The sequence below is a fragment of the Nyctibius grandis genome, chromosome Z (genome assembly GCF_013368605.1).
Source record: "Nyctibius grandis isolate bNycGra1 chromosome Z, bNycGra1.pri, whole genome shotgun sequence".
Classification (NCBI taxonomy): domain Eukaryota; kingdom Metazoa; phylum Chordata; class Aves; order Nyctibiiformes; family Nyctibiidae; genus Nyctibius; species Nyctibius grandis.
Genome location: NC_090695.1, coordinates 59,442,193 through 59,454,048, shown reverse-complemented (window position 1 = coordinate 59,454,048; position 11,856 = coordinate 59,442,193). Strand labels below are relative to the sequence as shown.

Below are 11,856 nucleotides of genomic sequence, written 5' to 3'. Positions count from 1 at the left end.
GGAAGTGGCGGGAGGGGGGGCGGGACGCCGCGGAGCGGGCGGGGCGGCCCGGGCGGTGGCAGGAGGCGGCGGCACCTCGTCAATGGGACGTGGGGGCGCAGGCGGCGACGCGCGTAGGTGAGGCGGTTTCTCCCCGCTGCCCCTCGGGGCCCCTGCTTACCCCCCACCACCCTCCAGCCGGCCCGGGCGATGCGGAGGGGGCCGGCCGGATCGACCCCGCCGGCCGCGCCCCCTTTTAGACTGGAGGCGGCGGACTGCGGCGGGGCCGCTCGCCGCCTGGGGCTGCGGCCTGGGGGCCGGCGGCGGCTGCCGCTGTCCCGCGCGCCCGGCGCTCCCGCCCCACCCCGCACAAGGAGCCGGCGCCCGTTCCCGTCCTGGCGCGGCCGACACGGAGGGGCAGCGCCCGGGGCCGTGTCGGCGGCGCCGCGGGGCTCGGCGAGCTCGGCGCGGCGGGATCGGCCGCGGCGCTTGTGGCGGCCTCGGCTCTGGCCGGCTCGGCAGCGAGCGGGAGGACCCATGAGAAGCGGAGTCGGGTCAGCGGGCAGCTTACTGCCGCGGTGGGAGCCGCTTGGCAGGATCCGGCCCTGTACCCGATGGCAGGATGGCCAAAACCCTTCTAGACCGCTTTGTGTTCCACGCAGACCTAAAAGGTGCTGTTCAGTAAGCAACAATCGTCAGGAAAACGTGGTAGGCATGGCCAGTAAGCACATCTAGGTTTTTGTCTGATTTTGTGCTTTATTCTGTTCTTGTAAGCTGCTTTACTGAAATAGCAGTGACGTGAGTTTGCAGCGTGCTGTTCTGTCAGAAAGCTTTTTAGTTCAAAGAAGTACTGCCTTTCACCCAAAGGCAGTGTTCCTGAACGGTGTGGGTGGAGAGGGGTCGTCTCTTAAACCACTGGATTTGCGGTGCTCTGTTAACATCCCAAATTGATGATGATAAATTAAGTGTAAAATTACCCGGGGCAAGGGAGATTGCTTTTGTAATCGTTGTAATCAAGCTAGGAAAGAAAAGCAGAAGCAGCCCCAGAGCTGAGAACCAGTTACACATAGTAACCAGAAAATAACCTGTCAGGAGCTGAGATGGGAGAGATACGTAGATAGAGCAGCCTGTGTCATGTTTCTCTCTGTTCTAGTGGTGTTTTCCTGAACCTGTGGGCTTTACTGATATTGGTAAGCTTTGAATACAGTGGTTTTGGACACTTTGTTGCCCTGTAGTAGCTGATTTTGTAGTTAGCTGCTCTCCTCACACAAGCAGGAAGACGGGGGGAGATCAGTATCACAACCACAGTGAAACCACAGTGGTTTCCTTTCTCATCCAAACCACTTGTGACTAGTGCCCTAAGATGAAAAGCTACTCTTTACAGTTGTTTGTTACAGTATTTCTGCATCATGTTGCATCTTTCTAAGTGGTGTTTCCCTTCATCTATTTAAGCTGCTCCATTTCCATCTTTTCTGCATCCCTTCTGCATCATTTTTCTACTTTAGTAGGAAGCCAGACTTTTTTTTTTGCCTGAGGTGTCAAAATTCCCATAGAATCTTCCTTTGTTTTGGTGAAAACGTGTATGGTAGTAAATTATGAGAGGCAGCTAAACCTATCACTTTCAACAAGTTTCAATTCAACCAATACCAAAACTGTTGGTTGCTATGTGGAACTGCTTTTGGCATAAGAATTTAACTCATGTAATATGCCTCTTTTATGGTTCAACATGTGAGAAATACAAATTTTTATACTGGTTGGCTTGTCTTGGTTGGCTGATTGTTTCTCTGGAAGAGAGTTTCATCCTTCTGACAGTTGTGACTAGAAAAGATCAGGCCTCCAGAGGCTGAGCCTAATGAACTTTGGTACAGAATTTTTAGCAAAAACTTGCTCATCTCTACAAAGCTGAAGTAACAAGTTCTTTGTGAGAATATGGAGAAGCTGTTTTGACATCTTTGAGTGGGATCTCTAAAAGTTCGGAAGCCAGACTTTCATGAAACGTTCAAGCTTGCCACAAATGTAAATATCTTTATGTGATGTGTTTGACAAGGTTTGGTTTAGAAAGGAGCTTGAAGGTTAATGAATGTGAAGGTTATCTGTTCTGTGGCTGTGCAGGAAACACTTGTAACGCATGCCAGATGTCAGTTTGTAGTAGTGTTTGCCAGTTTAAAAAAAATACAGCTTTTCTATCTTGAACGGAAGGCAGTGATATTTACCAGACAGGTTTTTCTAGCCTTTTAAGGCCGTTCTGACACTTCTGTTGAAGAATGGTAATTGTTCATTTTGCAGTTTATGCTTTATGACTGCTAAAGAGTTGAAAGATGCCCTGTGATAGTGCAGTGTTTGGGGCTAAACCTCACAGTTTTAGCAGATGTTACATGTGCTGAAAAGTCACATTTCTGCTGGTGAGATATGGGAGAAAAATAAGTTCTGCGAGCAAAGAATTTGTTAAGGGAAAGATTAAGATACTTGCATTTAAGTTTGGTAATTCTAAATGACTGGAAATATTTTGCTTAACTAACTGGAAATAAAACTAGGAAAGAAATCAAACATGGGGAAATCAGCCAAGTAGTTACTGTTTGAAAACTGTAACAGTGATGCTGTAAGACTGGAAATCTCATCAACAACCTAAAAGACATGTCTTTCCTCACTGCAAAGCTGGCTTCTTAACAGAGTCCTGGTTCATATGGCACAGTACAACTCTTTAAATTTTTAGTCCCTTGGGCTAAGTTACTGTATTATGGAGGGTTAGATTGAAATCCCGCTTTAGGCATAAACATTTAGGGGTCACAGTTCTTGGAAAATAGTTTGGGTCCCCAGGAGAAGATTTAGGCAACTGCAGTTAGTTGGCTAGCCTAGCATTTTAAGAAATATGAGTGCCTCTGTAAGACTGATGAGAGTTGTTTCCGGTAGGCAATGCCAGTAAGGTGAGTATTTCTGGATTCCTGTTGCTTGAGAGTGTAGATGTCTCGCTGGTAAAATTTTGCACATTAGGTACCTGCCTTGTGCTTGGAATCCAGAGCAGCGAGCCCTCTCCTGTAAAAAGAAACCCAGTGGCCACTTTTAAAGAAAACTAGTGGTGTATGGGGAAAGTGAAGTTGGATTATGGTAGCCTAATGGTTAGAAAAGTTGAATGGAACGGGACAAATATTGTTTCTGTTCCCTCCTGTCTCAGTGTTTTCAAGTCCCTGTTTTCTGTTTATCAGAAAAGTGTCCTAACCACCAAGCTGAAAAAAATGTGTGTAAAAGCACCTGTACGTATACTGTACTGCTGAAGATGGAGTGCAGGTAACACTGCAGTAGTTTTTTGCCCAGGAAACACATTTGGAGCACTGTTGTGGGTTGACCTTGGCTGGCCACCAGCTGCCTACCAAGCTGCTCTGTCACTTCTTCCATCAACAGGGTAGGGGGAGAAAATATGACAAGCAGCTCATCGGTCGTGATAAGGACAAGGAGATCACTCACCAACTACTGTCACGGGCGAAACAGACTCGACTCGGAGAAATTAATTTAATTTATTGCCAATTGAACAGAGTAGGGTAATGAGAAATAAGAAAGAATCTACAAACACCTTTCCCCCATCCCTCTTTTCTTCCCAGGCTCAACTTTACTCCTAACTCTTCTACCTCATCGCCCCAAGCAGTGCAGGGGGATGAGGAATTGGGACTCTGTTGAGTTCATAATGCTTTGTCTCTGCTGCTTCTTCCTCCTCATGCTCTTCCCCTGCTCCAGCGTGAGGTCCCTGCCACAGGAGACGGTCCTTCACAAACTGGTCCAACAGTCCTTCCCACGGGCTGCAGTCCTTAGAATAGAATAGAATAGAATAGAATAGAATAGAATAGAATAGAATATTTCAGTTGGAAGGGACCTACAATGACTGTCTAGTCCAACTGCCTGACCACTTCAGGGAAGACCAAAATTTAAAGCATGTTATTAAAGGCATTGTCCAAATGCCTCTTAAACACTGACAGGCTTGGGGCATCAATCACCTCTCTAGGAAGCCAGTGTTCTGGTTCCAGTGTTTGACCACTCTCTCAGTAAGGAAATGCTTCCTAATGTCAAGGCTGAACCTCCCTGATGCAGCTGTGAGGCATTCCCAGGTGTCCTGTCACTGGATCCCAGGGAGAAGAGATCAGCAGCTCTCTCTCCGCTACCTGGGTCACAAGAATGGGAATCTTGCATGATACTACTACAAACAGTTCTTCACAAACTGCTACAGAGTGGGTCCTTTCCATGGGGGGCAGTCCTTCAGGAGCAGACTGCTCCAGCATGGGTCCCCCGCGAGGTCACAGGTCCTGCCAGCAGCCCTGCGCCTGCATGGGGTCCTCACCACAGGCCCAGCTCCTGCCAGCAGCTTCAGCATGGACTCTCCACAGGCTGCAGCTTCCTTCAGGGCACATCCACCTGCTCCAGTGTGGGGTCCTTCATAGACTGCAGCGTGGATATCTGCTCCACTGGGGACCTCCATGGGCTGCAGGGAGACAGCCTGCTTCACCGTGGTCTTTTCCACAGGCTGCGGGGAAATCTCTGGCATCTGGAGCACCTCCTCCTCCCCCTCCTTCTTCACTGACCTTGGTGTCTGCAGAGTTGTTCCATATACTCTCACTTCTGTCTGCCAGCTGCTGTGTGGTGTTTTTTACCCTTTCTTAAATACGTTGTCACAAAGGCACCACCAGCGTCACTGATGGGCTCAGCTTTGGGCAGTAGCATGTCTGTCTTGGAGTTGGATGAAACTGTCTCAGTCTGACATGGGGGCAGCTTCTTGTGTCTTCTCACAGAAGCCACCCCTGTAGCCCTCCTGCTACCAAAGCTTTGCCACATAAACCCAATGCAAGCACTTACCTGGCAAGGAAGACTCACGGGTCCACTTCCTCCTTCAGAGTGTTTCTTCAAGTCTCAGTAAAGCAAAACTGAAAGGTGAGTAGTCTGTTTTGGAATGGGAGCTGATGTAATTTTTCTGGTGGACTAATGCATAAAGTACTACATAGTAATGCTGAACACTGTACAAAATATTTCCAATGTTCCTGCAAACAGGAAGAACTTAGCATGTTTACGGTTGTCATTCAGCATAGATTATGGCTCTTCACCTGACAGTCTGAGAGCTGTGCTTGGCTTGTAGGCACAACCAAGTAGCTGGCTAAAAGCAACATATAAAGGCTACTCTTAATCTCTTTTGGGACGTTCTTGTTGTGTCATCACTTCCTGACAGATTTTGAAGACTGCCCTACCTCACTGCCTATAATGGAGGAGATTGGGACTAGCAGGTAGAGCTAGTGTTGGTGACACAGACTGGGAGTCTAGACAGGACAAAAAGGTGCAGGGTTCTTGGTGTGGGGAGAGGAGGGTAGTAAAGGTGTGGCTGTCCCTGTGCTGGAGTGCAGTGGAGCAAGTTGTGGAGTCCTGGGAGAGTCTGGGAGGAGAGTGAGTGGGTTGCAGCCTCCTGGTTGGAGCAGATTAAAGTCAGCTGCTTTCGAATGGAGTAGCGGGAGAGAGAAGGGTTGTTTTTATCTTATTGGATCCCTCTGTGGGCGCCTACCACTTTTTGCCCATGCCACACTGCCTGCCAGTGGAGAGGGGAATGTGCAGTGGTCTGCCCTGCCGCCTTCTGATACTTCGCAGATTACCTATCTTGATTTGGGGAGGGAGAGCAGACTAAACCTTGCATCTGATTTCCTGTGAAAATACTTCCAGAATAAGAAACAAACTTAGGAAAAGCTTGTATTAGTGTGTATGCCTGTACATATGGTGGGGGAAGATGTCAGGATATTGTGAAATCTAGAGTTTGATGTTAGTTTAATGCAAGATAGTAGCAGGTGTTCCTGTAACACTGTATAGTGTAGCCTTTATAATTGCATCTTTTTCCTTTGCTACCTTTTTTAGCTTATTTCTTGTCTGTTCTGTGGTACGAGAGCACAATTCCGTGCCTCCTGTTATTGAGCACAGCTGAATTACAGAAAGTGGTGATAAACTTCTTAAGGTGGTTGTTGAAGTTTGTATTTGATAAGGAGAGCTAAAGGCATTTCTCAGTTTCATGTTTCTTGATCAGCCTGTTTTACCACTGGACCTTGTAAATTCCAGTAGTTACTGGAAACCTTTATATCCCTTTGTATTTTATGTGATTATTGTTTCATTTCATTTGGTTTGGGTTTTTTTGATTGTTGTGCACAAAGTATTATCAGGCTAAAACTGTAGTATTCTTTGTGGTTGAGGAATATTGGGATAAAGCTGCTCTACATCTTTTTTTTGATTTAGTCCATCTCAGTAATGGGCTGACAGCTGCTACTCACCACCTCACAGGATGTGTGTTAGAACAGAACAATGTCTGTGTGTAAATATTAATGTGTTGGATTACTGACTACATGACACAGTAGACATTGAATATTTAAGTAAATTGGAGAGGATATGTATCTTTTGCTGTGTAAGGTACAGCAATAAACAAGTCTCTATGGTTTGCACAGTGTTGTCTTCAGCAGCTTCTGTGGCTTGACATCCCTTCCCTCTTTTTCTGCCTTTTGCCTGTCCTGTCTCCTTTCTCTTCCTGGTCTTCCTGTCAGACCTGAGGAAATGCTATTCTTGAGCGTGGGCCTTGTTAGTAATTCTAGAGTCTCACATTTAAATCTGAAGTATTACCAAGTTTCTTTGAATCATCTGTAGAAAGGTGTTACACCTGCACGCAGAGCACTTGGGGTCACAGTTGCTGCTGTCAGCTCTCTCAGAGTTCAGACTCTGCCAGTTCTTTCTTCCTTCTGTCTCCTCTCTGCTTCTCCCTTGCCCCCTCCCCATACTTTCTGCTCCACCAGCAGCCCAACAAACTGGCTGTCTTTGGTGGTTTGTTACACCATAAATCATATTGCAGAATTGGAATTTTGAAACGGGTAAAATGCCTCAGCAGGAGTGAGGCAAACATTTTTTCTGTTAAATGTACTGTTAATGAAAATGTTGGGTATAGCAGTTCTAGCAAGAAGATGTTGAAAGCTTTTTGTCATCTCACGGAGACTACCTGAAAAATTGCTGTTAAAATCATTCATGTTTTAACTACTTAATTTGAATTGGAGGAGACTGGTAATGGATGCAGTTTGAATATGCCTGCAGCGGTTAAGAACTGAAACTTTAAAAGGAGTAATACAGGGAGAGGGTGCAGGAGAGTGGGCTGTTTTGTTATTGTTATGTATATATATGTACAGAATCATGTAACAGATGAGCACCACTTAACACTTCTTGTACAGTTACCTGTTTGTTAAATTCCACAATGTAAATGTCACAAAGTGTTTTGTAGTTGTTTTGTTCTAATGGAATTTCCCAAAGTTGTTTTCCTGAGCGGTACATGATTTAGAAATGTTTTATAGCTATTTAGTGTATGATGTGTTTTTTTTTCTTGAGATAACAGATGAGAAGCATTTTTATTCTAGTTTTGTTCCATTAGTTTCCATTAGAGTGCAGTAGAGGCAGTGTATATTTGTTCTTCTGATAGCCATAGTGACACAGAAGAAAACCTGGTGAAATGCTTCTGTTTGTACAGGAGTTGTGTATGTTTTTATTAGTATTTGGAATGTGACTGTTAATAGTCTAAGCCCCTTTTACATGACTGTTCAGACCACTGCTGCTGTGTTGAGCTGATTTAGCGCTGACAGTTACTGGAATGGTAATCTTTATGGTCTAAGTAAATATGGGAAATACCAGGGTTGGATTCCTGAGCTGATGAAACATGTGGAATGGGGACAGGAAAACTGTTCGTGGGAATATCTGTTAAGACTTAGTGAGGACTACATTTTGGCTTATTCTTTTAGAATATACTTGTGGAAGTGGAGAAATATTCTGTTAGAAAACAAGTCTGTAGTGCTCCCCTGGAGTGAAAACTGGACTTGGAGTGCTTAGCAGGCTACCAAAATCTGTGATTCAAATACAGCCCTATTTGTATTTTAATGCTGAGTTTGTCTATGTGTCATTTTATATATTTAGAATGTTACTTTGTATATCTTCCACTAGCAAGTGGTAATAATTAAACATGTTCTTTTTTTTTTTTTTTTTTTTTTTATTGGCCAAGACATATCATGTGGTGGTCATGATTAGGAAGTTTTAGGACAGGTGGAACAAACAGGCCATACATTTGGTTGGAAGTTCTTTTAAGAAACAACACTGTTAGTTAAATTGTGTTTTTCAAAATTAGAGGAGATTTTTTTTTATCTGTAAGCTGTAAAACAGAAGCTCTGTGTAACAGCTGAGGTTTGAAGGGAACATACTCTAATTAATTTTACCTGGAAAGGTCATTGCACGGTACGAGATTGTTGCCTGGATAGTCTTGATGCTGTCTCTTTGGAAATGGGTCAGTGTATATTCCAACACAATGCTTTGGGTTTTGTCTTGCTTACATTGCAGTCTTCCATGGTTAAGGCATGCATGTAATCTTCTAATCTTCACTGTCAGATGAGGCTTATGCTCATGCACCAAGTATGAAAGGATCTAACATGGAGCATCTCTGTCCTTGTATTGCTGCTATTGCTCACTCCTTAATACAGAAAAATGGTACTGGGAAGACTCTTCCCTGCTCCAGGGGCAACAAGATGGAATTCTGCATTAGAGCACTGTGTGTTAGAATCTCCTCGTCAGCATTGACAGTACTTCTGGGGTAGGAAGACAGCTCCATCTTCTTGCTCTGCCTTTTATTATTTCTCCTTGGTGTACAACTTGAGAACTACATTTTTATCCAAGCATGGTCTTACTGCATTTTTGATGTCAGATAACTGTAGACCTTTTTAGGAGACTTGTGTAAGTTGTTTACTGTAGTTGCAGTCACTTACTCTCATATTTCTCTTTCCATGTCTGTTTTCTTTGGCTCTTTCTATTTTACACATCACAAGAAAGAAGGGGATTCCTCAGTTTTTATAGTAGCCAAAGCATTTGGAGGGAAAGAATTTTAATTCCCATCTCTGAAAGCATTTCTTCTAAAACATAAATAATTTATTCATTATATCCTGACTCAAATTTATGCTAATGACAGTAGCTTACAGCATCTGCTGTCTGGGAGATAAGCTGGTAACCATCAGCAGTCAGAATGCCAATTCATATGCAATTCAATGAGTCCATGCAGTAGTTTACAAACCTGAAAAGTGTCAGTATCTTTTCTTGATCCTGTGTCTTTGGTCTTATTTTTACAAACCATCTGAAAACTCTGGGGCCCGGTGATAATAGCATGGAGTGGCAATCTAGTAATTCATCCACCTTCAGATGGGTGAAGAACGTAATAAACCTTGCAGATAATAGTCTGTTAACTCCAGGCAGACTATATGACTGTTCAAGGTCTGTTTTCCGCAAGTGAAGCTCCACTTCACCGGTCTGCTTGCCACCAATAACACCAGCAAGGTTCGTGAGGGAATTAAGCTTGCCAGGTTATATCTTTGTGTCATTTTTAGACAAATATGTTGTGCTTTCGCTTCAGTCTTTATTTATATGTTTCCTACTTGCTTTGCGAAGTAATCACTGCGGGTTAGAGAGACTCAGGTAGTGCCAGAGATCTTAATGAAATAACTAGTCATTAGCTGCATACAAACTTCACAACTTCTGCTGCTCTCACAAAGTGCACTACAGGTATAGGTAGGGGAAAGAAAGCTTAAAAAACCGCTTTTGATGATCTTCTGCTTATCTGCTTCAAGTGGTTGCTTTTCCTTCTTTATGAGAAAACCTTAGGTTTTAAAAAGCTGTTAACACACTTGTTTCCAATTTATAGAATTTGGGTGGTGGGTGGGGAAGCTGATGCAAGAGGAACTGTTAAACTTCATTTTCAGGCTTTACCAGTTTTTTGGGGTCTTTTTGTTTTTAATACCATTTCAAAATTGTGTATTAGTTGCCAGTATGTGTTGGCAATAACCTCTGTCTTTCTGAAGCTTGCTAGAAATAGGATTTGGAAAGCTCGCTTTCTTCACCCTTTCATAAACAGTATTGATTTATCTCAATACCTAATTTCCAACTCTCATGGGAGTAAGATGAATTAAGTGTTTGAAATTTCATTTTATTCTTGTTGCTTCAAGGACAAATGGCTGCAGTTTCACATTATAATGGAAAGTAACTTTTCAAGAGAGGAATTGAAGGAGGGCAGATACATAACAAATACGTTTAAGAAATTAATCTTTTTAATCCCTTGCTGTCAGTCCAGGATCCTTGTGTGTCTGTTGTTCAGACCTCAGCTTCAGCTTCTGGATCTGCAACAGCTGTTTTGTTTACCCATGCTTAACCTGTTGCTCTCTGACTTAGGACAGATTCTTTCTGGATAACTTTTGCTCTGTTTACCACCCTCTTTCACAGGAAGCTGAATGGTGGATCAGCATTGGGAGTTTACTATTGCTTCACTTTGTTCATAGAACAGCGAAGTATTTTTACAGATATTTAAAGACAATTTTAGTTCTGCTGAGGCATCATTGTTGAATGGCACTTACGTAATGATCTGACTAATAAACAACTTAACCTAAAGCGTTTGATCGGATGAGCTTCTAAACAAGTAACTGCTTATTAATTTTCTAAGTAGTAATAAATGGATTATAATTAATGGTATAAAGCCATGCACAACTTATAGCAAGAACAGTTATCTGGTTAAAACATCAGAAGACGGAGCTCTGAGTCTCTGTGTCTGTATACAAATTATTAGGCCAAGATTTTCTTCTCACATGACTGGTTAAAAGGATACAATATGTGTTCACTTCCCTGGTACAGTGCTTAGAAGTACTTTTGACAGGAGGCAGTGCTAGTGTACATCTCTGTAAAAGTTAATTTTTCAGTGTGAAAATAAAGCAATGCTTTGTTGGAAATAAATAAGCAAACATCAAGCTGGCACATACATTCTGCTTTCACACTGAAGATTCACTCAGTTTTTGAAAGAATAGGTTTCTACTTAAGAATAGTCCTAATGGAGGCTTTATAGTTTCCATTAGCATTTTTGTCTGTTTGCCATTGCCATTTGATCAGGAAACTTTTGGGGAAAAAACAGCTGCTGACAGGGATGAGTTAAGTATCACAGATATTGGAGAAGATTTTTGTTATTTTTTGTATAGAAGATATACTTTGCACTTTGACCTTCTTAAGTTAGGAAAAAAATGCATTTGACAGTTTTTACTTTCGTGAGTTATATTGTCTATTTTTAAAATGTCTGCATCAGTAGTATGACAATATCTTGAAATTATTCCCCTACTCTAAAAATACGTGTAAAAGTGTAGACTGCGTGTAGTGAGCATGATTTTGTTTCTGATGCTTTGCTCAGAGGTATGTAAATATCCAAATGCTTTTTCTAAATGAGCAGGTTTTATCTTTATGGGCTTTTATCAAGTGTGTTTTTTCTTTTTGTTGTTTGTTTGTATATTTCTTTTAGGTTGAAAAGTTGTTGTATCATCTCAGGGAAACAGTAGCCTATTTTGGGTTTCTTGGAGCAGCAACTCAAACCGATAATGAGCAGATGATACCAGTTAAACAGTGTCTGGCAGACAACGTCATCACTGTGGTGACACCGCACAAGGAATATCAAAGAGGAGGGGACTTTTGTGTTCCTGAATCAGCAGGAAACATGCCCAGTATCTCAGCTGCCAAAGTGGCTGCAGTTTCTGCATAGATCTCTATAGATCTTGTAACCATGTCTGTTAGTGCAACAGAGAATGATCCTCCTAGATTCTTTGTGGGTGGAGAAGATGGAGAAGAATTATTGGATTCAGCCAGATCTACAGATTACGAACACTTCTATGACCATGGGGAAGAAGAGGAGGAAGAGTATGACTCTGTATGTACTGTGGGGGCATGCGTGTACTATTCTGTATGTTCTCTAGTGTTATTTTACTTTGAAATGACATTAGATCACAAAAGTCTAAGGTGTTCTGAACTGGGAAATTGTTCATATTCAGA

At 42.9% G+C, this 11,856-nt stretch overlaps 1 protein-coding gene across 9 annotated transcripts in view; it reads left to right on the top strand.

Annotated features, from left to right (window-relative positions):
- The window catches only part of PPIP5K2 (diphosphoinositol pentakisphosphate kinase 2), a 53,759-nt gene that overhangs the window by 169 nt on the left and 41,734 nt on the right, over positions 1-11,856 (top strand). For 7 of the 9 annotated variants that reach the window (XM_068424006.1, XM_068424011.1, XM_068424010.1 and 4 more), the window contains exons 1-2: positions 4,765-4,893; positions 11,333-11,734. In XM_068424006.1, the coding sequence (XP_068280107.1) occupies positions 11,591-11,734 (144 nt within the window). In that variant the 5' untranslated portion in view covers positions 4,765-4,893; positions 11,333-11,590. Of the gene's footprint in view, positions 1-32; positions 118-4,764; positions 4,894-11,332; positions 11,735-11,856 lie in introns of those variants that run through there. The other 2 variants (XM_068424004.1, XM_068424005.1) reach the window with 2 other exon arrangements.